General features: G+C 46.9%; 1 protein-coding gene across 4 annotated transcripts in view; it reads right to left on the bottom strand.

The window, feature by feature from the left end:
- The window catches only part of SLC10A7 (solute carrier family 10 member 7), a 212532-nt gene extending 190495 nt beyond the window's left edge, over positions 1–22037 (bottom strand). For all 4 annotated transcript variants that reach the window (XM_056119048.1, XM_056119050.1, XM_056119049.1 and 1 more), the window contains exons 1-4: positions 21704–22037; positions 16106–16188; positions 15028–15164; positions 10583–10658 (exon numbers count right to left, since the gene is read on the bottom strand). In XM_056119048.1, coding sequence (XP_055975023.1) covers positions 10583–10658; positions 15028–15164; positions 16106–16188; positions 21704–21803 — 396 coding nt within the window. In that variant the 5' untranslated portion in view covers positions 21804–22037. The remainder of the gene's footprint in view (positions 1–10582; positions 10659–15027; positions 15165–16105; positions 16189–21703) is intronic.
- Positions 22038–25298: the final 3261 nt, after the last annotated feature.

The following is a 25298-nucleotide window of genomic DNA, read 5'->3' as shown; positions in this document are numbered from 1 at the left end:
GGTCCACATCCTGGGCTGTCCACATCCTGGGCTGTCCACACCCTGGCTACTAGTCTTCCTTTTGCATGGGAGCGCCTCCTGGGAGTGGAAAGGAGTCCCTGCTTCCCATAAAGGGAATGGCCAGATCACTCTGCAGAGGGCACGGGAACTGCCCGTGAGAGGGAAGACGTCCAGGGCCATGCGCTGTTGCCAGCCCTAAAACCATCACCTGCCCCTTCTCTCCTCCAGGATCGGGAAGAGGGATGGTGCATTATAAATGAGCACATGTCTTCACCACATCCTATGAGACTCTGTGAAATCTGAACTTTAGGCTGCTTCCAACCAATACTAAACTGGCTCTTTTATTAAGCCAACACACTTCAAGCTCAATTAACTTGCTGCTTCTTTCTCGACTGCGAGCAATCCATACTGAATTGGGCCTGAAGTTGTAAAACTTCACCGACCACAGCACAAGAAACTGCTCTTCCTCAATGCTGTGAGCCAATGAGACGTGTATAATGATGATGTTAAGTAGATGCTTCCTCTACACTCACGGGGTGGAGAAACTCCCTCTGCACCAGTGCCTCAAGTATGCCAGACTCTACCCTGACAAGGACTAAACACAAACCAGCACGAGAGTCGAAGGCACAGTGATCAGTGCCCCTGAAAAACATTTTCAAAGCTAATACATCATGCACTTAGAAAAAAAAATAAGTCAGATTACACAAACATATACATAAATAGGCCTTATCTCATAAAGTTCATTCCTCAGATTGTTTTCTAGAATGAAACATCACGGTCAGACTATTTGAGAAATTCTACCATTTACAAACACGTGTGAAATGAATTTAACTATAATTAGCCTGGAACTCTGTCATAACATTGTCTCAGAGTCCATATATAGTGCAAACTCAGAATAATTTTCCCACAAGCTCTTTTTTGAGGGGGAGAGAGAGTTCATTCCACGGTGCTGAGTACTACTCCTGACTCAGTGCACAGGGAAACACATGATGCCTGGAACTGAACCCAAGGCCCCCACATACAAAACATGCACTTCAGCCTTGAAAACAAATTCTTTGAATGGGAACTAAAATGCATCTGCATTAAAAAAAATCTCGATAGAACTCTGCTCAATCCTAGTCTACTTCATTTGGACACAGCAAATATACAAAAAGACTCTTGAAGAAGAGAGTGAGGAAATACAGGCCTGAGACATGGTTGCAATGCGAGAGGGAACCACTTTACTGGGGCCATCAAAGGAACACGGAAGTCCCTCTTGCTCCCCCAAATATGCCCTGGCTATTTTTGTATGGAGACTCTTCTATTGACTTAAGGGAGCTAAGGCACGCAATCCCTACACAGAACAGGCACAAACAGGTCGGTGAGATAAATACATACCACAAAATAATGACTGAGGGAGAGTGTAGGAACAGAGGCACAAAAAAAGCATTCTTGGGACAAAAAGATAGTACAGGGGTTAGGCCAGAGCTGTGTACACATCAGAATTCAGTCTGATCCCTGGAACCACATATGGCCTCTGGATCACTACCAGGAGTGACCCCTGAGCAGAACCAGGACTAAACCCTGAAGACCGCTGGATGAGGCCGGTGCGTGCAACATCACTGTGGCAAGATTAAGAATACTGTAGCACTGTAGCACTGTTCTCCCCTTGTTCATCCATTTTCTTCAGCAGGCACCAGTAATGTCTCATCGTGAGGCTTGTTGTTACTGTTTTTGGCATATTGAATATGTCACAAGTAGCTTACCAGGCTTTGCCATGCAGGCAGGATACTCTCGGTAGCTTGCCGGGCTCTCCGAGAGGGGCAGAAGAATTGAACCCGGGTTGGCCATGTGCAAGGCAAATGCCCTACCAGCTATGCTATCACTCTTTCCCATTAAGAATACATTCTTAATGTATTCAATACAAAACATCAGCTAAGACTCAATCAGAGGGGTGGCATTGGAGGAGAGTCCTGAAAGAAAGGAAAGACTGTTAGGTATGGGATTGAGTGGTCCCCAAATTTCCAAAATTATGGGAAAAAAAATTTATGTTAAATCAATATAACCTCCCCTCTTTAAAAAATTTGAAAAATTAGATAACAAGTTTTCTTTCTGTGTTTATGTAGTATTCAGGGACACACGTTTCAGGGACATACCCAATTCGTTTTGTGAATTACAGGCTGGTTGGCTGGGTTGGCTGGGGTGGTTGGCTGATTGGTAGGATAGCTAGTTGATTCATTGGTTGGCTGGCAGATTATTTAGCTGGTAGATTATTTGGTTCATTAGCAGGCTATTTGGTTGACTGGAAGTTTACTTGCCTGTTTGTTCATTGGTTGGGTTGTTGTCTAGCTATTCAACTGGTTGATTTGGCTGGTTGACTGGGAGGATAGTTGGTTGGTTGGTTGGTTGATTGGTTGCCTGTTAGATTATTTGGCTGGTAGATTATTTAGTAGATTAGTAGGTGAGCTGGTTAACTGACAGTTCGCTTGCCTGTCTGCTGATTATTTGGTTGGTTGTCCAGCTATTTGACTAGGCTGATTTGGCTAGTTGATTGGCAGGATAATTCATTGGTTGGCTGGCTGACTGGCTGGTTGATTGGTTTTATTAGGTCCTAGGTGCTTTTCTAGGATTTACAGTTTATATGAAACACCCTTACTATCAAGTTAGCAAATACAGCAAAGTAGAGCCAAGTGCTCATTATTTTTGGGTGAAGGGAGTTAATCGGTTTAGAAGATCATGTTCTTGAGAAAGCAGTAAGACCAACTCATAAATTGAAATAATCTCAGCAGTGAATCTCTGCAATCATGATAATGCTGGTATTTGCTTGATACATATATATTTCCTCATATTTTATGAGCACTTCTGCATATGACTTTATGAGATTCTTATAACAGGTCTATAAAATAGGGTCACAATACTACTGCCCCTAAGATGAAGAAATGAGCATTCAGAGAGGCCCAGAGCATACCTGATGGGCATTCAGATGACCAGGTGAGTAATGATAAAAGAAGGGATCCAATCTTTTAGGGAAGTCATGACAAAGGTGGTGATGGTGTGTCATGGCATTTTTTCCAAGCTCCTCACCCAAGGCTAGGACAGGACTGATCCGAACATCTGAGACAGCTGATGCAGAAGTGAGGCCCTAATGCCTTCAGTTATTATAGAGTGAAGAACTAGGAAATAAGAATTTCTAATGCTTTAAAAAATGCCTCATGATCAGGGAAGTCTCAGCAAGATATATCCACTGAAATGGGAAATAAACCAGTCAAGAGAAGAAAGGAGAAGAACAGGAAGAGAATTAGCAGAGAAGAGAATGAGGAAAAAGAAGTCCCTGGAGGCAACGGCCATGGTTCCAAAGACTACAATTAGGTCCCAGAAAATAGGAACTGAGAATTGAACACTGTTTGCCGACAAGGAATCACTGGCAATAGGTACAAAGCACCTTTTGAGCTAGACGGTAGAAATGAGAGACAGTCTGAAGGGCACTGAGGGGGTAAATGAGAGAATTCCATGTTGTACACACAATGCTGGGAGAGGATCTATGATGTTTCAAACTAGTTTCGTAGCAACTTAGAACAAGCCCAGTCAACAATTCCTAGAGCTTTTAAGGAAGTGTCATTCCATCTAGAAGATGAAATGAAGGTTACAGGTGGTCTTGGAAGAAGAGCAGCGGGAACAGAGAATTTCTTGCTGCTGCTGCTGCTGCTGCCATTTGTTTTTTCATCCATCACAGAGTTTGAAAAACTCTCCCTATTTTCCAGAGTGCACAGGGGGCTGGAGCATAAGTGAGGTCATTAACGAGCTTGCAGGAGGAATTAATCCTGACAGTGCTTTTCAAGGAGCTGATTCCTCTAGGAAGTCATTCAACTTCCACTGTAAGCAAAGCAGCTAGAGCCCATTTCATTGAAGAGAATGGTGAGGCACAACAAAGCAAGGGGCTGCCCAAGCCCAGATGGTAACTGACAGATCTAGGGGCTTCACACTTCAAGCTCGCTCTCTCTCTCTCTCTCTCTCTCTCTCTCTCTCTCTCTCTCTCTCTCTCTCTCTCTCTCTCTCTCTCTCCCCTGATTAGGTCTCTTCCAAATGCCTTTATAAATGTTTCAATGAATCTTATCTTCATGCATTGGATTAGCGAGACCAACTCCCCACTGACCATGCAAAATAACCCTGAAATGCTTCAGGCCTCCCTGATAAGCCCGAAATTGAACTTTTGTCTCCATTTGGACTACAATGATCTTGATCTTTCACCTCTCGCAAAAGTCCTCCCAGAGCTATCATTTTAAAGTTAGTAATGAGTGCTTCATTTGCTTTCCAAGCAGACAGAAAGCCTTTTTTAAATACCCACAGACTGCCATGACCTTCGTCTATATCTTAAAGAGTTCACCACATGCTATAATTTTCTTTGCTCGGGAGACCTTCCGTAAATGCTCTGGATAGAGAGTTGGCCACTAACCCAACTGATGAACACACACACACACACACACACACACACACACACACACACACACTTTTAGCTGGCCACCTTTCTGCTTCATCTAACGTCAAAACTTTTGACTTCTAAATCTACTTGGAATTCTGCACTACTAACTGCCGGTTCCAAAATCCAAAATCCTCCAAGCTGCTAAGTAAAATACGACCAAGTGCCAGCTGAATATGTTTACCCTAAAAAAACACCGTCCTCACCCAGGGCCGGGGAGAAGACAGCCATCTCCATGCCTGCCAGGGCGAGCACCATCCAGATCCAGGCTGGCCACCAGGATGGAGGGGATGGAGCCTATTCAGACCACATCCTGCTGTCCTCCACTCAAAAAGGGAAAACGATGATGGAATGATCTGGGACAACATTCAGTTGTCAAGAAAGTCAACCACTCAGTCTCGCCTATTTGTGAGGTTTCTAGCACACAATAAAGGAGTCATGTCACACTAACTGTAGGAACAGGGGCCAAATAAAGGCTCCTATTGGTTGCCAGCTGTTGAAGACAGTCCACTTCACCCATGTGCCTAATCACTGCTCGGTGAACACCACATCCTCCTCTGAAGACGTACAGCGAGTACGATAGCACTTATTAGTATGTTTTTAGCATACACATTTACATCTTTTATAGACAGATCTCATCATTTTAAAAAGGAGAGTCCTAAAGTCCCTCTAGCAAACATTCTAATTCAACTGATTGAGACTGGAAAAAGGGGATTTAATTGTTTTTTTTTTCCCTAACCACCCAACCAATGTTACTCTATTTTCTAAGAAATTGACTTTGAGAAATAACATCATAATAATAAACAAATGAATCTAAATACTTGGCCAGTGATTGGTACACTATTCGTTAGTGAAAGTGCCTTATTTTCACAATTCAAATGCCAAGTGCAGTCTTAAGTGCAGGTAACAGAGAGTGAGCATAAAAATTACTCTCAAAGAAGACAAGACTTGCCCATATTTTTAATCAGTTCTGATTCACAATGTTTTTCTTCCTTTTTTCCCCCTTTAGAAATATGAAGGGAGAAATCTTTAATATGTCTCTCCTACTTGGTTCAAATTTTACAAAGTCATACACCTATGCAACTTTACTCAAGAACTTAAACCACAAATATACTGCACATTTTTAAGGCAATGGCATTTATTGAATCCTTCCCTTTCTCTCAGCTTGCAACAGATCAGATATTGAGACCGAAGAGGGAACAGGGCACTAGCACTGCTTGACCAGGGTCCAATCCATCCCCGGCACCACAAAAGAGTCTTCTGAGTCCCGCCGGAAATGGTCCCTAAGCTCAGAGTCAGGAGTTAGCCCTGAGTACCACCCAGTGCAGCCCCAAAACAAAAGAGAGAGACCAAAGATTGAAATGTATCAAGGCAGTACAGCTCCCTAACTCTACCTTTCTTGCTAAACACCAACACCCCAAAAGCTAAATAACGTTTTCCAAACTTAGAGAAATGATTTTTCAGTTTCTCTTTTATTATTAATTTCTTCAGTCAATGTGAATTACAAAGGCATATGATGTTCCAAACCCAGTCCCTTCACCAGTGTCCACTTCCCTCTACCAATGTCCCCAGTTTCCCTCCCATCCACAGCCTGCCTCAGTGACAGGAACATTTTTTTTTTTTTAATTTGGCAAGCGGGAGTGACTATATAAGTACTGTTACTGAGGGAGTTTCATGCAGTACACTTGACCACACCTGTCAGCGCCACCCCCCACTTCCTGGTTGATTATTTCTCTCCATCACTCTTATAGTGCTCTCTTCCCTGTCCCGTTCCCTTCATCCCTCTCCCCTCCTCATCATCCTAATCTCTCCGTGTCAGAGAGTTCCAAGGTTCAAACCTCCTGGCTCTCCCAGTGCTCTCTGCCTAAGTAACTGCATCCAACCTGGGCTTTAACTACTATTTACAGTTAGTCCACCCGCCCTAAACATCATGAACAGATTCATCAAAACTGTAAGTTTATGCAAAATGAGGGAAAAGCAAACCAGACCCACCCTGAACAACGTTGTTCAAGGTGGATACAACCAACACTGAGGAAAAATCCATTACTCAACACTTACACCCATGAAGTCCTCAATGATATCTCGCCTTTAGAGCTCTCCTTTGAACCCAACTGTTCGATCTCTGTGGTCCAGTGGCCACTGAGATAGGCAGTAGTCATCCTGCCACAGCAAACAACCGAGCTCTGGCTCTTTACCTGTAAGGCTGACGCTCTAAGTGTTCACCACCCTTGAGCTCTCTCCTTCATGGCACACACAAGTCAGCACACCACCAGGTCAATTTATGACTTGCTCTGGCCACTGGAACATGATCTGAGGTGCCTGTTGTCGGGTCCAATCTGGACAATGAGAAACCCAATTGTGATTCTCTGATCTCTTTCTGCCCGTGTCCTGGCAACAAAATGTGCTCTGTGCTATCTGGACCGTGACCTTCCAGACACAGAGGCTGCTCAAGCAGCTTCCTTAGTGACAGCAAAACCCCACTGACCTGCCCGGGAGCAAGAGATAAGCCTCCAAATCTCCTCACTCCGAGTTTGGAGTTCTGAGTTCTGAAGGCAAGACTAAAGTCCCTAGACTAAGGTCCCCAACACACCTTCGCCTGGGGCTCTTCACCTCTGCACGCATGACCTTTCAGTAGCTTTGCCAAAGCTCAGACAGCCAGGTAGGAAAAGAAAGGGATGAGACTCAGATAGAATTGGGTTATGGGATCGATCCCAGTTCAAACCAGTTCACTCAAGCAAATAAAAAAAAAAAAACTGAGTACTCACTACTTGCCCTTTTCTCTCTCATGCCCCTTTTCCGATCGTTTGGTACCTCCTGTGCCTTCCCAATACATCCAGAAGCCTGCCCCTGTGTGACTTTACCCCACCCTTCCATAACATGAAAATACAATGACAACCAGAAGAAAATATTTCAAGGCATGGAGCTGATGAAGAACTTGGCTCAAGAATATAGAAAACTCTCGAACTTGCCAAAAAGATAACAACACAGCAAGAACAAGGAGACTTGGAAGCCAAAGATTTCCTAACCCTGGGACCCACAGTTCCTCTGGTCTGAGCAGACTGCATGGTCAAGCCCAAGGGCTAACATCACTAGGACCCCCTCCACAAAAACAAAACAAAACAAAACAAATAAGATCTAAAAACTAAAGAAGATGGGCTGTAAAAAAGGAAATGAGAAGACGATAATGTTCAGCCACTATCAGTCACTAGGAAGTGCAAATGACACTGCACTTCACTCAGATGGTGAAGCACTAAATGCAGGTGAAAACCATAATGAGACACCAGTACCAGGCCTAGAGAATGGATCAAGTGCAAAAGGCTAATATACCAAATGGGGATAGAGTGCTAGAACTCTCCTCCGCTGGTGGCGTAAATGGAAAAGCCTGTGGCCATTTGAAAGACTTTAGTAATTTCTTAGACACAGGCAGGGCTGGAGATATAGTACATGAGTTAAGGCACTCGCCTTGCATGCAGCCAACCTGGGTTCGATCCTCAGCACCCCGCCTGATTCCCTGAGCACCAGGAATGGTTTCTGAGTGCAGAACCAGGAGTAAGTCTAAGCACTGCTGGATGTGACCCCCAAAAATGAAAACAAAAGACAAAGGCAGTGATTCAGTAAGAAAAAAGTATGTGTGTATGCATATGTGTGTATGTGTGTGTACATGTGTGTGTGCACGTGTATGTGTGTGTGCATGTGCATGTGTATGTGTGTGTGTGTGTGTGTGTGTGTGTGTGTGTGTGAATGCTGAATTCAGAAACTATTTACAGGACCAGAGAGATAATACAGAAGGTGAGGAGTTTGCCTTGCATAAGGCTGAACCAGGATCCATTCACAGTACCACATTGTGTCCCTGAAGCACCACCAAGGGTCACTTCCTGAGCAGAGCCAGGAATAGACCCTGAGACCTCTATGTATGGCCCAAACCAGCCCCCCTAAAATGAAGTTATTAATAGATGATATATAACTCTTTACTAGTGTTTTCCCTCATGGTCAAAAGTCACTGAAACAGCCACTTGACAAGTGACACAGCCACTTCACTCCTATATTGTCCCAAAAAAAGAAGATACATGTCCACCTAGGTCTGTACCCACATACCCAGAGCCTGAAACTGGAAACTGCTGAATATCCATTAACAGGGGAATGGATAAACAATGTATATTGTGTTATATCCATGCCATGAATCCATACCATATTAGAAAACAGTAGTTTCCAGCAATCATAAAGGATTGAAATTATTATTTTTTGGAAAACGGGAATTCTGGTTTTATTTCCTTAAACTGTCACCTCCTTTGCAGGAAATTACGTGAAAGTGAATCATAGTTGTAAATAGGCCAGGGTTACTTTTATTTTTTAGTCTAATATTACCTTATTTTATTACCACTGTAGTAACACGGTCTAAGGCAGTACTCATGTTCATGCTTCACACGCACAAAATTATTCCTCATACCCAATACTGAGGTGCCCCAAATCCACCAACTCTGTCCCTAAGTCCCTTCTCTTCCACCCATCCCTCCCTAGCCCCTCTCCTCCCTTTAACCCCCACCTGGTAACCTCCATTATCGCGCGACAACTTATTGCCGCATTCTTACTTTTGACAAAATGGCAGGCTACCGAATGTAACCTGCCCACACGGCAGAGTCTGGCAAACTCCCCGTGGCGTACCCAATATGCCAAATACCAGTAACCATGATGGGTCTCATTCTCCTAATCCTGGAAGAGCTTTTAATATGGCAGTTTTTACAAAATCTCAGGGCTAGGACGAAGGAGATGTTACTGGGGCCTGCTCGAGGCAATCGACGAACAAAAGGATGGTAACCTCCATTCGGCTTAGCCCAAGGTTTGTTTTCAATAGATATTGCAGGACTGAATTATTGATACACATAACATAGCTGGATCTTCTAAAGAACTTTGCCAAGTCAAAGAGGACTTAAAGGGAAAACGCGTGTACTGTCTGAATTCCTTAAGTAGAACTCAGGAAATGCAAAGTAACCTAGAGTGAGGGCGAGCATGCCCCAGGCTGCCTAGGGAAGAAGGATGTCCAGAAAGACAGGAGGGGGTGGCTCCGGGGCACCAGGAGACATCAGAGGGACCCCACCTTCTGCTGGTCTCACAAATGCGCACAGATATCACTGCAACTCACTATATGGTCCCCTGAGCACTGTCAGAAGCAATTCCTGAGTGCAAAGCCAGGAGTGACCTCTGAGCATCGCCAGATGTGGCCCAAAAAGCCAAAAAAAATGAAAAATTAATCCCTAAGAAACAATAAAATCCCATAAATATTTCTGGAATAAAGGGATAAGGAAGAAAACAATCTAAAGAGTTGAAGAGGAACTACTTCTACCATCCCTCATTCAGTAGTACTGTACTCTGCATATGGTCCAACTTACTGGGTATAAAGCTGAGGGGCCACTCAACCAAGGAGAGCTGTCACCACTCATGCAGTTCCTGAGGGAGTAGCTGCGTTTCCGACACCAAGGCACCCCTCAGCCACAGTCCCTAGGAAACTGGATCATCTGTGAGCTCACTCCGAAGTCAGGTCTCGCTTCTCCTCTGACACCACCTTCACTTATCATTACGCTGCTATTGACCTTTTCACATGAATTTATCTTGGCACCACTCCTTGGAGAACTAAGGACTAGTCCTAGCAAGCTGTTTCTCTTTTGTGACTGGCTTTTATGTTTTGCCTTGGCTTGGCTTTGGCCTTTTGCGTTACACCCAGCAATGCTCAGGGTTTACTCCTGACTGCACAGGGAACATTCTTGGTGGGGCTCAGAGGACCATATGTGGTGCCAGGGAACTAACCCAGGTCGGCTGTGTGCCAGCAAGCACCCTACCCGCTGTACCATCTCTCTAGCCTCCTTTGGAACCCTTGAACAAGGTCACTTCTCTTAGACTCCTTGTCCACTGAGGAGAGGGAATCACCTTCTCCATTTCGTTTGTCTCCCTGATCTTCTGTGAAATCCTAAATTCCACTCATCCCTTTAGTATTATCTTATACAGGAATAAACCCGCTTCTTCCTTCCACTGCTCCTCTGATGGACACAGCTCTTCATCCCAAAATAAACCAGATAAATGTAAACCAAAGCTCAGCATTGCTGATGCTTAATCAGGGGCTCCAGCACTCACCTCGTTTCCACCAACTGCCTTGGTTAAGATCACTGCAGAAGACACGGGGGGAGGCATGCAGCCCACTGTCTGCAAACTGGAAAGTTGGAAGAAAAAAAAAACAAGTTCAGTGAAGTGTTTTTTTTTTTTAATTTCATTTAGCTGTCAGTAAATTCATTCTGGACAAGCAGAGCTAAGTGAAGAGTGTTTCTCGAGACACACGTGCTGTTGAGTTTACATGGGGTGATCTGGCTATGAGTTCTCAGCGATCATTCAACCCTCTGATTTGGGTCATTTCCCTTTTTTAAGCTAGTTAAACTCTCATGAAACTTGAAAACTGTCGGTTAAATGAAGAGTGTAATTATTACAAGCGAAGAAAAGGAGTTGGAAAGTTCCACATGACCCAGTTCCTGCCTTTCCAACTTAGCATGTTTTCACCTATCTTTCCTTGAGGTTTTTTTTTTGTGGGGGGGGGGGGGGGGGACAGGAAGTGTTTTGGCAAAATGAAGCTCTTAAACAAAGTCCAAAGTTTCCCAGTGATCTAAAAATCACCCTGATTCCTCTCTGTCCTATTCACTGCACAGCCTGAAAATCTTTCTGCTCTGGGAGTTCCGATTTAAAAATGAAGTACCCATCCCTCTGCTTCCCTCTCCGCCCGGGTGAGCAAAGTACATTTACCTCCAGACTGGTCAACTTTCTCTGACAACCCTCCTCATAGGAGCTGGAAGAATCCTTCGGAAATGTACAACAGACAACACCCCTTCTCACTTAAAATCCTTCCCCAAAATTCCCCCAAAAATGAGTGGAATTTTGTAACGCTCGGAAAAATTTTAATGTTGTACCCTAGCCTTTTGTACACAGTTACATGGTTCTACGTGACCCAATTCCGGCCTTTCCAACTCCAGGTCAGGTGATCTGCCTGCCCCCCATCAGATTCTGGCCTGCAAGGGCGATTTCCTGACTCCAGAGCACCTGGGCTTGCTCATGCTGTCCAGTTTCAGCATGCTTCATTTCCTTTTTCAAGAACGATCTGCCCCCAGGACTCTAAAATCTAACATGATCTAGATCCTGAGGATGTCCATGACCACTTTCAATAGGGCCATGGCTTTTTTTTTTTTTAACCGAATCACCACGAGATATAGTTACAAGCTTTCATGTTTGAGTTTCAATCATACAATGATCAAACACCCATCCCTACACCAGTGCACATTCCCCACCACCAATGTCCCCAGTATACCCCCCTTTTCCAACCCTCCCCCTGCCTCCATGGCAGACAATTTCCCCATACTCTCTCTCTACTTTTGGGCATTATGGTTTGCAATACAGATACTGAGAGGCCATCGTTTGGTACTTTATCTACTTTCAGCACACATCTCCCATCCTGAGTGATCCCTTCAACCATCATTGACTTAGTGATCCCTTCTCTATTCCAGCTGCCTTCTCCCCCAGCTCATAAGGCAGGCTTCCAACCATGGAGCAATCTTCCTGGCCCTTGTGTCTACTGTCCTTGGGTATCAGTCTCATGTGATGTTATTTTACATTCCACAGATGAGTGCAGTCCTTCAATGTCTGTCCCTCTCTTTCTGACTCACTTTAGTGCTACATCTTACTCCGCATCACTCATCTCTATCTTGACCATCAACTAAGTAATTTATTGACAAGCACATTTCACATCTTCTCAGAGTGCAAACCTCACACTTGGGGACAGTGGGAAGTGGCCGGAATAAACATGGCCGACTGACCTGGACAGGGAAGGAATCAGAACACTTGGCCTCTCACAGAAAACCATTCCCCTGACAAGACACTATAAAACTTCACAACTACAATGTTCTGCTTTGCCCTAAAGCTATGAAATTGAAAACATCTTAATCTATAAGAGTTAATGAGTTACACATACAGGGCACCTCATAAGGTGAGACCAATGAGATTCAACACTCAATGGAGCCAAGAAAATCCAAAATGGAAGACTAACTGACCCCTGGATGACTTCCAGCCTCATTAGACACTCATTAAAATATATTTGCATAGTTTAAAAAAAAATCACATCTGCCCACGCCACAACAGTTTACAATTGCCCAAGAAGTGATTAAATATGGATCCGGGGACACCTGATTCAGTGAAATCACCTCCCCAAACCCTTCCTCTTCTCTGAAATACCATGAATATTCCACCCTTTATTAATTTACCCCACATTTATACCTATGTGAGCTTGAAACCTATGTAAAATCTGTAGTGTTCTCTAGAGTCGACCCACTCTCTGGTGATGGCGCTTCGGAGAAGCTGCTCACTTAATGCCTGCACTATGATTCTTTAATGTGCATTGTTCTCTAACAAACTCTTTTTTTCCTTTAGTACTTCAGCTATTTTATTTATCTTATTTACCAAGACAAGTGCTTTTTCACTTTAAAAAAAAAAAAGTTGAGTATGGGGTTGGAGCGACAGCACAGCAGGCAGGATGTTTGCCTTGCACGTGGCCGACCCAGGTTCGATTCCCAGCATCCCACATGGTCCCCCGAGCACCACCAGGAGTAATTCCTGAGTGCAGAGCCAGGAGTAACCCTTGAGCATTGCCGTGTGTGACCCCCAAAAAAAAGCAAAAAAAAAAATCTAGTATAATATTCTAAGTACCAATTTTATTATTTTTTTTTTATTTTAATGAATCACTGTGAGATAGTTACAGACTTACCGATTTTTGTGATTATGTTTCAATCAAACAATGTTCAGGTACCCATCCCTCCACCAGTGCCCGTTCTCCACCACCAATTTTCCCAGTGTCCCTCCCACAACCCCCACCCCATCCCACCCCATTTCTATGGCAGGCACATTCCTTCTTACTCTCTCTCCTTTTGGTGTTATGTTTTGCTATAAAGGCACTAAGCAGTCATCATGTCCTTTATCTACTTGGTCCTTTATCTACTTTCAGCATGCATCTACCATCTCAAGCGATCCCTCCAGCCATCATTCACTTTGTGGTCTCTTCACCACCCCACCTGCCTTTTCCCCCAGCACATGAGATCATCTTCAGAGCCATGAAGCGATTCTCCTGGCCCTTATCTCTACTATCCGTAGGTGAACAAACTCTATGCTTTAGTCCAGACTTGCACTTGAATTCTTCCCTGGGCATGTCCGATATACGTGGTCCCAGATGAGGCCTAATAGTTTGAACCCTGGTTGGATATTTGATAAAACATCTTGCCAGCTTTATTTACAGTTCTTTCTCTAATATCTACAGCAGTTCTGATGCATGGTAGGAGCCAAACACATGACTTGAATAAATAAAAAAGGGATCTCAATGGATATTTTCAACATCGTAATTAAGCAGACAGCAAAAGCAGATTATCCTCATTGTATGAACAGGGAAACTGAGGTTTAAAACCACAAAATGACTTTCATCATGGTCACTTTAAATAGGGAAAAGTCAGAAAGTGATTTTTGGCTTTGGGTTTAGTGTTTCAGCAATTATGCCACAAGGATAAAGCATGTGAGTTATAAAGTACTTTAAATATATATTTTTTTTAAATCATTCAATCCTGGATTGGAGAGCTAGCTTAGGGGGGCTGAAGTCTTGTTTTGCACACTGGAGGCCTGGACGACTATGAGCAAAAAGCCAAGAGTACCCTCCCTGTGACTGAAAACCAATGATATATATCTTCCATCACAAGTATTACTATATATATGTATATATGTAAGATAAGGGCTGGAATGATAGCACAACAGGTAGGGCGTTTGCCTTGCACCAGGCTGACCCAGGTAATCCGGGTTCGATTCCTCCACCCCTCTCGGAGAGCCTGGCAAGCTACCAAGAGTATCTTGCTCACATGGCCAAGCCTGGCAAGCTCCCTGTGACGTATTCGATATGCCAAACACAGTAACAACAAGTCTCACAATGGAAACGTTACTGGGCCCACTCGAGCAAATCAATGAACAATGGGAGGACAGTGTAAGATAAATCTTCCTAATAAGCATAGTAATACTTGTGATGGAAGAAACACATCTCAAAAACCTATTACTGGGGCTGGAGCGATAGCACAGCGGGTAGGGCATTTGCCTTGCATGCGGCCGACCCAGGTTCAATTCCCAGCATCCCATATGGTCCTCCGAACACCGCCAGGAGTAATTCCTGAGTGCATGATCCAGGAGTACCCCCTGTGCAATGCTGGGTGTGACCCAAAATGAAAAAAAAAAAAACCAAAACTATTGCTAGGGGACTGGAAATATGTGCAAAGGTTTAGGTGCTTGTCTTGCACATTGATCCCAGCTCAATCCCTAGAACCAACTGTGGTCCCCCAGAAAGGTGACGAGGGATCCCTAAACAGAGCCCGGAGCAAGCTCTGAGTGCTTCCAGGTGTGCCCCCTCCACCCCATCTAAAGGGCTAAAGGTCATTTCCTTACGAGATCTCACCACACCCACAGTGTCACTAGCCCTGCCATCTGATAAGTGCCCCCTTCCCAGGGTTCCCACATACCCCTTGAGAAGCCATTCATTGATGGGTGTGACTGATAAGAGCTGAAGGAAAAACCAGATTGCCGTCGGGAAGAACACCAGCGTAAAGATCTGAATGAACAGGTGCAGTTTTATATGCACCAATGCACTGGTCAGCTCCTGCAAAGACAAAAAATAGAAAGACACAAGAAAACTAAAGTAAGAAAAAGCTTCACATCCGAAACACTCCCATCATACAGCTCACCCCAGCCACTCACATAAGTAAACCCATTTTTTTTTTTTTTGCTTTTTGGGTCACACCCGGCGATGCTCAGGGGTTACTCCTGGCTCTGCACTCAGGAATTACTCCTGGCAGTGCTCAGGGGACCATATGGGATGCTGGGGATCGAACCCGGGTCAGCCTCATGCAAGGCAAACGCCCCACACGCTGAGCTATCACTCCAGCCCCCCAACATCGGTAAACTCTTCACCAGGGCTAATTCAGTGTGCTGCCACTGGCATATTTGAGAATTGTTGCTACTATAAACAAGCACATGTTTAACGAATTAAAAAAAAATAAATCTTTTTAATAACTTTTACCACGGGAGTTTTGACCTGCTCCATTTCCAACCTGGGCCGGTTCACCCCTCCTTAGGCAACCTAGCGGGTAGGCCTTGCACATGGCCGACCCGGGTTCAATTCCTCTGTCCCTCTAGAGAATCCCGCCCACACCACAGAGTCTGGCAAGCTCCCTGTGGTATATTCGATATGCCAAAAACAGTAACAACAAGTCTCACAATGGAGACCTTACTGGTGCCTGCTCGAGCAAATCGATAAACAATGGGAAGACAGTGCTACAATGCTACAATAACTTTTAGCGTGACCTATTCCTTGGTGCGGGAGGGATGTGGCCATAGCAGGGGGTACTTAGGCTTTACACCTGCCTCTAAGCTGCTGATACTTAGGGGATTATAAGGGATGTCACATGCATAGGGTCCCCCAAGTATTCCAGGAATGATCCCTGAGCACAGCCAGGTGTGGTCTGAACCCTCCCCTCAACAATAGCCAGCACAAATGAAACGTTTCTCCCTGCTTGTCAAATGTGCCACGGGTTCCAGTACCTCCGTTTTTAACGAGAGTCCACTGTTAAAGAATATTGTTGCGACGGCAATGTAGGAGACAGTGATTTCTGGCTTCAGTGGACCTGGGAAGAGAGAAATGAATTAGTGTCGGATAAGGACTGCCAGCAGGTAGTTTGGTCTGAAAGCAGCAGCCACTGAAGGAGAATGAATAGAGACTTAAATCTTCGTGATGCCCAGAGCACACCACTGGCCTGACAGAGCTGAAATTCTGGGGAGGAAACTTAATTGCAGAGAGAACTTCCCAAAAGGCAAATACCAAGCCTGGTTTCCCCTGTCCAGAAGGAGAAAAAACGAAGTCTGCTGTCACAAAGGAAACAGGCAGTTGTCCCTCTAACAAGACCTCTGGCACACCCAGGTGGTTGGATCTACCCGCCCGATCCAACCACCAGCGCTCCCCATCCCCCTCACCCCCCACCCACAATAAACAAGAGATGCGATGGAGGACCAGTCCCGTCGGAGCAAAGGTCACTTCATTCCTGTGGCAATCCCAGACACAGAGTCCTACACCATGCATTGATTCAGTTCTACAGAAGAGCTGACCATTTCCCTACACGCAACTGTGGGCATGCAGGTATAAGATAACAGAGCAATGGACATTTTGTTAAGATGGGAGTTGGAAAACTGTGCCAGGGTCTGAGCCAGTCAAGCCTGATCTCCGTCCTGCGGAAAGTCCTCTCTGAGTACATATGTACCATAGTCCCAGAGGGGGTTGAACCGTGGTAACTCCAACATATAGTTTTCAGTGAGTGGGACTTGTCCACAGCTCACCTGAAGATCAAATGTACTAACCAAAAGACATTTTTTTTTCCCATTTCCAGGGCCCACACCTGGCAATGCTCAGCGCTTACTCCTGGCTTTATGCTCAGGGATCATTTCTGGCGATGCTCGGGGATTATATGCTAATGCCAGGGATTGAACTAGAACTGGCGCATGTAAGGAAAGCACATAAACCAGGTGCTGTACAATTCCCCAGGCCCAGAGAACATCTATCACTGAAACTTGTAGTGCAGGGGCCAGAGAGATCATACAGCGGGCAGGGCTCTTGCCTTGGCTAACCCAGGTTCAATCCCCCACTTTCCGTGTGGTGCCCTGAGCACTGCCAGTGGTGATCCTTGAGCTGGAGCCAGGGTGCACACCAGTTTCAGACCAGAAATCAGGAGCTGGGGGGCGACAGCTGAGCACTTAGGGTACAACTCCCAAAGCCACATGGTTCCCCCATCACCAGGTACAGCCCTGGAGGACCCCCCACCCCCACCCCAGCACCACCAGGATGGCCCAGGTCAACTGCTGGCACTGCAGGGCCCTTGCACTCAACCTCCAGCCCAGGTGACTGAGAAGCACAGGAGGGCTTCCAGAGCACTCCTTGTGAGCCCCCAGCCCCGAAATAAGAAAAAAACAGAGATCATCTCAGACTTGCCATTCTCCTGGGTCCTCTTGTGTAGAATTGAAATAAATAGAATCCACCTCCCCCAAATCCAGGCCCACCCACAAGCCCACAAGCGGTGGCCAGGACCAGTTTTGGGAAATCAGGTGACTGCAGAGATAATTCCAGGAAGACTCAGCCAGGGCTCTCATCAGATGCAGAACGGCCCTGATCCCACCGATATTCTCCTGCTAAGTGGGAGACAGGCATCATCTCCGTCTCATACACGCACACACACACAAACACACACACATACACACCAACGCACACACACACACCAATGCGCACACACATGCACACATACACACAAGCACACACACACATACACATCAACATACACACATACACACACGCACACACACATGCGCAGACACACTCAGAGGGAAGATATGTGCAGCACACAGAAGCATAGACTGCTATAAATATTTGCACAATGGTGAGACTGGAAACTATGATATAAATGTGGTATTTGGTCCTTCTCGAAGGTAATGATTGCATCTTCCGTGTTACTAAAATAAACAGATCGGACTATAAAACTCCAATCTATGAAGTGGACTATAAAGTGGAAATGTAAATTTTACTTTTCAACAGGAGCAAATAATGTTTCTCAATGAAAACAGAATAAGGTAGAGTAATAACAACTTTTTAAACTGGCTATAAAAACTAAGTAATGTGAGGCTCCTCAAACTGTGTATTTTTTTAATGAGGGGGGAAAAAAACTACTTTGGAATGTTTAAGAATGCAAGGAACTAATCTATCATTTCACGAAGCCGACACATCACCAAAATTGATTTCATTTCCAAAGCTCATCTAGAGGGTGATGTTGATAGAACAAAGCTGATAGCATGTTTCTGGTTACGTTGTTTGTTTTTATTTTTAAGGAAGAAAGGGAAGTGTTTCCTTTTTAGAGTTCACATGTTATTAATGAAATGACTCGAGTTCAAGTGCAGATAGAATGAAGAACTGACCGTGCGCATCCCAGGTAAACCTCTCTCTTGCCAGGAATGAACTCAACAGGAACAAACCCTGTTAAACCAAGAGAAACTAAGGTACACACAGTTCAAGGCCAATAGTACAGTCTCTGCACCTCCAAATCCACACTTTCCATCTGCCATGGCTCTCTATTTTCAGCCTTCTTATACATATTTTAAGTAAAAACAACGGAACCAAGAATGAAATGATTCAGGCTAATATGTGTTATACTTCTTAGAAGCCACTCAATGCCTTTCACTCCACATCTTCCTTTGTACATCACTCACCAACTAGCTCCGAATCTCTTACCAAGGACAGCGAGATGATTGGTGTAACACTTAGGGATGGAGGCAAACTTGGAGAGTCCTTAGTAAGATGCCGACAGGGAGAGGGAATGTGAGTCTTTTCACTAGCCAAAGACAAACAAAACGTTTCCTATGTAAAATGTCATCTAGAAAGCAGCCTGTTGACTAAAATTCTTTTGTTTGTTTGTGGCCACATCAAGAGATGCTCAGGGGTAATTCCTGGCTCTGAGTTCAAGGATGACCCCTGACAGTGCTGAGCGTGGAAGGTGGGGACCACACGTGGTGCTGGGGATTGACAGGAATCAGCTGCATGTAGGGGCAGTGCCTGACCTCCTGTTTTCTCTCTCTGGGCTGACTTAAACACTTTCAAGGGCCTAGGAGATAGTTCCAGGGGCTGAGTACATGCTTCGTACAGAGTCGGCCCAAGTTTGATCCCCAGAGCACTGCCGTTTCCTGAGCACAGCCCAAGGGGCCCCTCCCCCAGCACAAAGCTAGAAATAGCCTCTGCAACTAGCACTTCTAGTGTGGCCCCCCCACCAATACTTTATAAATGTTCCTTCAACTATTAATGTTCTGCTCTTCAAATTGAGCGGAGAAATGAATTTTCCTAGTTAGTGGCCTCAGTACTAGAGAACATAGAGGAATAATATTTATAAGATACAACAATACACCAAAACTTCAAAACAATACACCAAAACTTCTTGTGCTGGCGGAGTAAGCCAGAACAAGAATCCACCTCACACACGTCATGACTGGGAAATCTTAAAGAAAGGAAGCAACACTCAACAGCCCGTTATCCCAAAGAGCATGATCAAAAGTCTTTTACCAAAGTTACTTCCTGCAGTCTTAAACTTCATACACTAACTATAACTTCACCTTAACACCAGACAAACAGTTACTAGTAACTAGTAACTTGCTAGTTACTAGTAAGTTGTATGTTCTAGATCATAACTGACACTAGTGTTGGGGGTTGGGGGGTGGAGGAAGTTTGAGGATACAGAGTTGGAAAAGGTTTCCATCACACCCACACCCAGAGGTTCTCAAGGGTTACTACTGGCTCAGTGCTCAGGAGTGATCCCTGGGCAATACTCAGGGATCATGTGTAGTTTCAGCAACTGGAACCAAGGCAAACATCTTACCTCCTACACATACTCTCTTTCCAGCCCACTAACTTGATTCTTTTTTTTTTTTTGGTAGTTTTTGAGCCAATCCAAGCTGCACTCAGGGCTTACTCCTGGCTCTGTGCTCAGGGATGATTTCTGGCAATACTCAGAGGACCAAATGGGGTGTCAAGGATCTAAATCGGGTGAGCTACATGAAAGGCCAGAGCCTTCCCCACTGTACTATCTCTCCAGCCTTAAATCTGAATTCTTCACATTCAGCTAGAGCGCTGCAAGGTCAGGATTATCACTAGACAGTTTGGAAATATCAGCATTCCCACGCTTCCCAGAGAAGAAACGGACATCTTCAGAAGGAGGAAGAAGGACAAATCAGTTGTTGTTGTTTTGTTTTTTTACCCTTAGATTAGTCTAACATGTACGACTTAGTTGAATACCGAAGAGGAAAAATAAAGCAAAAAAGTTTTCATGTCCACAATCTTAGCTCAAATCAAGTCATTTGAAATGTTCTCTAAAGGGACGCATTGGTGGCAGAGGGTCAAAGGAATCATTTGAACTCCAGAGAGATCCTTTGTTTTTTTATTACCACCATGTTTTCTTTTTATCAAAAACGTAAAACAGTTTCCAATTCTTCCTACTAGAAAAAGACGCTGCTTGCTCCTGTCCTTATCTGCACTTGTTGCATGTGAGCTGTATAAAACCTGTTGAAACCTGTGGATCAGCCTGAAAACTGCCAGACAAGGCCACAAAGACCATCCACTGAAGGAAACCCGATGTTTATGGGGAAAGTGGAGCCGGAGTGTCTAAGGGTGGAAAGTGGGGGCAGGGGTGTGGGCGCGAGCGGGATGCACAAACCACTCAGGACATCTCCAGTCCTTTGCACGGGATGCCTCCCGGCTCCTAGTACCTGGGGGAAGGGGAGGGGGCGGGAGGGTCTGAGCATGCTCTGTGCGCACCCACCTGTCCCCACCCCAAGCAGCACGTCCCGGGAGCCACCCCTGCGCGCATCTGTCAATCAATCAGCCAGCCCCCGGGCAGCACGCGGAAGTGTAGTTAGTCCCAGCAGCTGACAGTGCAACGTGTCAGTCGGCTTGCAAGGGGCTTGCCCCAGCCGCCAAGCCTCCAGCTTCCGTCTACCCAACACGTGGGTCCGCGAGTCCCAGCTGGTGCGGGAGGAGGGTGTGCCTGCTTCCTTTGCTTGCCCCCTACCCCCTTTGCCCGCCCCTTACCCCCGGAAAGCTGGGGGAGGGGCGCGGTGAGAAAAGGGACCAGAGAACCGTGTGTGTGTGTGTGTGTGTGTGTGTGTGTGTGTGTGTGTCTGTCTGTCTGTCTGTCTGTCTGTCTGTCTCCGAGACAGACCGGGCGCTCCGGGGAGCATCCCCGGGGATGCGAGGTCACTTCCGAGCGAGCCCAGTTAAGTTGCATCCCCTGCAGCCTCGCTCCATCCTAGGCGCGGACTCAACTCGTCGCTCGCGGTTGGTTGGCACCCCCACCCCACCCCCGGGAGCAGCCCGCGTTCAAACGCGTTGGCCCCACATCCTGATGACAAATAATAACCTGCACTGGGCTCTTTTTCTATTTTATTCCCCGCCCCCCCCCCCGCAAAAAAAAAAAAAAGCAAAAAGCAAGGAAGGCATCCCCCTCGGCAGAGAGAAGCAACCACTTTCTCATCCGCCCCGTTCCCCCCACCCCACCCCCCGGGGACCCCCCAGGACCGGGAAATGAGTTGCGGAGCGTGCAGGAGCCGGCGCGCACCTACCTCCGGTCACCCCCACGGCCGGCTCCAGCTTGGCGCCGGCGATGGCCAGCACGATCCCGACCATGAACCACTCTTTCCTCGCCCTCTCCAGCAGCCGCATGTCGGCTAGGGCGGCCGGGTCGGGCTGGCTGCTCGGGCTCCTCCTGGGCGTCTCGAGCTGCGGTCGCTGGGTCCCCGGCGCGGCTCCGCACTGGGCACGGTCCCCCCGGACATGCAGCAGAGCGAGTCGAATCGCCACTCGGATCAACTAGACCGCCGGGGCTCGGCTCGGGCGGCTCGGAGGAGGGCTGGGAGCCGTAGTAGCCAGTGACAGGGAAGTCGCGCTGAGCGCCGCCATCACTACCGCGCTCCTCCTAACACGCGCGCACGCAGCCGACAGCTCGGAAGCGGACACCCGCGCGAAGCTGGTCCGAGCCAGGCAACTGGGAAGAGGCGGGGGCTGGTCCGCCGTGCAGGGACGACAGACCACCACCACCCCATATACGCACACTTCCATAATCCATGACTTTATGGAAGGGGATTTTAGGGGGCCAAGAGGGGCGCCCGAGCCTTGAAAACTCCATCGCATACGCACACCTCTTTCCTCGTAGCCGCCCCCCACCCCCTGCTGGAGCACATCCCCCGGAGAGGGCCGCGTTTTGCTTCGCCACGAGCGTGCGAGAACTGGCGTGAGCTCGGGGCAGGGGGTGTTCCTTTGCGCCGCGACGGCGGCGGCGGCGGCAGCGGGGAGCAGGTTTAGGTGGGCGCACTTCTTCGCGCCATTACGGCGCTTCCCCGACGCCGGCGTTGACGTGAGTGCGGGGCGGGGTGCGGGGGGAGGCGGCTCGCGGGCTTCGGGGGTGCGGCCGCGGCTTAGGAGCGCTCGGCTGCCGGCGCCGGGCATCTGCTCCCGGAGATTTCAGTCCTGGACGCGGGATGCATTGAGCCCCCAGGGCGAGTTCGCCGGCGCCCCGCGCCTGTGCACCCCGGAAGGGCAGGAGGGACTCTACAGGTCCACGCCCATGGGTGGGCGCGCGGCCAGGGACTCCCCGGCGCCTCCACTGGATCCCCGGAGTGGGCAAGGAGTGCACGGGGTCCCTTCCTTCCGGGAGGTGGGCATCAGATCTTCCTTCGGGGGTCGGAGTGGGTTCAGGTTCCCTCCCTGGAGCTGCTGATGAGCGAAATGGGGTTGGGGGTGATGGGGAGGCAGAGCTCGTGGCTGGGGTTTGGACCCACCCAAGCTGCAGGGTAACTCTAGGAAGGGGATTCAAGGAGTCAAGAGACACCCCCAAGTAAGAGTGATGAGGATCTGGGCCCCGAGAGAGGGGGCTCTGCTTTGCCAGGTCGAGCTGTCTCTTTATGTTTTCCCGGATCCTGCAGATGATCCTGCAGAATCCTGCGATCCTGCGACCGGCTCCCCACCTGTAGCCTCTGCCCCCTCAACCCTGTGCTCACAAAACGGTGCTTTGAACCCCAGGACTGCTTTCTTGCGGGGGTTGCTGCAGCGGGTGGAACCCAGTGCCCTGCCCGGGCCACTGAACCCCACCCCTTGCCTGCGCATCTGGTCACGCATGAAGGTCCCGGAGGGACTTAGGAATTGTTAGGTGACAGTGCCACTCTTTAAATCTGAACGTGGTCAAAGGCTGAGCCAGGACTCAGAGGGAATCCTGCGATTCCCTCCACCGAATTAAGCTTTAGCTCGATGACATGGTGTGCTGTGCAGGAAAAAAAAAAAAATTAAAACATGCCCACAGATGCATTGTGCCACGGGGTTGTAAGTTAAAGGGTGCTGAGTGACTGCTGTTGATGTATCTGGCTAGATAAGGACAAGTGAGACTCCAGATTAAAAATTAACTTTCTAGGAAGACTCCTAAAAAAATCTAACAATTTATCCTGGAAAGAGAAACCAAGCTTGTGAGGTGTAATGAATACCTGCTCTTGGCTATGAGACAGGCAAGGGTATAGAGTTTGCAGATAACAGCATTTGTTTCTTGTTTCTTTTCTTTTTTGGGGGGGGGTTGCTTTTTGTTGTTTGTTTGGGGGGTCACATCTGGTGGTGCTCAGGGCATACTCCTGGCTCTGTGCTCAAGGATCACAGTTCCCTGAGTGCTGAAGGACCTGGGCCCAATCCCTGACATCCTAGATGATCCCTTGGTTCCCACAAGGAATGATCTCAGAGCTCAGGGCCAGGAGTAAGCCCCGAACACAGCTGGACATGGACCAAAACACAGAATCCTCCTGCTGTGATTGTCAGCTCAGTGGCTTCATCTGCAAGCCCGGGTCATCCTGGGTAGGAACCATGAGGTACATAGCCAACACCCACAACCACTGTGATATTGCCTCCCTTATCTCTTGACCCACAACAAATCTTAGGAAAGCTTTTCCTGCTCTTTTGAGCCAGAAATTACCTTTCCATTGTGTGTATTTCCCTGTTGGTCACAGTCACTAACAAGTTATTTGTATTCCTAGTTTTCTATAACCAGACTGGAAGCTTTCCAAGAATAAGGATTGTGGGTTTTGGGGGTTTAGGGTTTTTTTTTTCCCATCACACAGTCATTTGCTACACTTAACACAGCACCAGAAGATGCAATACATATCTGATAAATGTTTATTGACTTGAATAGTTGTAATTCAGAGAGTAAATTGTAAAATAGGGGATGTGGGGTTTATTTTATCTTAGTGTGGAGATATAGTTTCGGTTTTTGATTCTTTAACCAATCTCATAGTCTAAACAGAGGAAAGATCATCTAGATCAGAGCTTCTTAAATTTCTTTCTGCCCACAACTCCCTTTTGCCCAAGAACTATAAAAGAATTGGATTCCCAATGCAGCTATACTTGAATTCATTTGGTTTCTGCCTGTTCAGAAACTTTTGACTGTTGCTAAATGTTTTTAGCCACCCATAGTCAGTTCTCAGACCGTCTATGAATCACAGCCATAATTTGAGATGTTAGGGTCTGTTGGAGAACTGTCTTCCCCCAACATGCCCGGACAGGTTGAGCACCGGTCTTCCCCCAACGTGCCCAGACAGGTTGCGCACCGGGTTCAGGCAGACATGGGGTGAAGGATGACGGGCACACGGGCAAACACCTTCCAGGTTCACCTTATTGCCAAATACATACATATTTTATAGGGAGTCTTGGCTTACAAGAAGGTCGAATCACGGGGCTGGAGCGATAGCACAGCGGGTAGGGCGTTTGCCTTGCACATGGCCAACCTGAGTTCAATTCCCAGCATCCCATATGGTCCCCTGAGCATCACCAGGAGTAATTCCTGAGCACAGAACCAGGAGTAACCCCTGTGCATCGCTGCGTGTGATGCCCCCCCCCCCCACCAAAGAAAAGGTCCAATCACATAAATGTTAGCATTATTAACCTATCTGCTCTCCTACTCTGTTTTGCCCCAGTCCAATCCCAGTCAAGGCTAGTTGCTGAGGTTAGGATGACCTGGTAAGCATACGTGACAGTTTCTGTGTCTTTGGCGCATGTGACTAGGAGGTTGAGGAGGCTCAAGGCCTGATACCCCGTGCTGTTCTGGCCAACTTTGCCCAGATACTCCCTCTTACGAGGCATTGTTTCTGGGCCACTTTGCAAGGTCGGGTTTTATCTGCTCAGTAC

The sequence above is a fragment of the Sorex fumeus genome, unplaced genomic scaffold, assembly GCF_029834395.1.
Source record: "Sorex fumeus unplaced genomic scaffold, SorFum_2.1 ptg000039l, whole genome shotgun sequence".
NCBI classification, from domain to species: Eukaryota; Metazoa; Chordata; class Mammalia; order Eulipotyphla; family Soricidae; genus Sorex; species Sorex fumeus.
The sequence above is the reverse complement of the archived record's forward strand: the minus strand, read 5'-3'. Positions and strand labels throughout refer to the sequence as shown.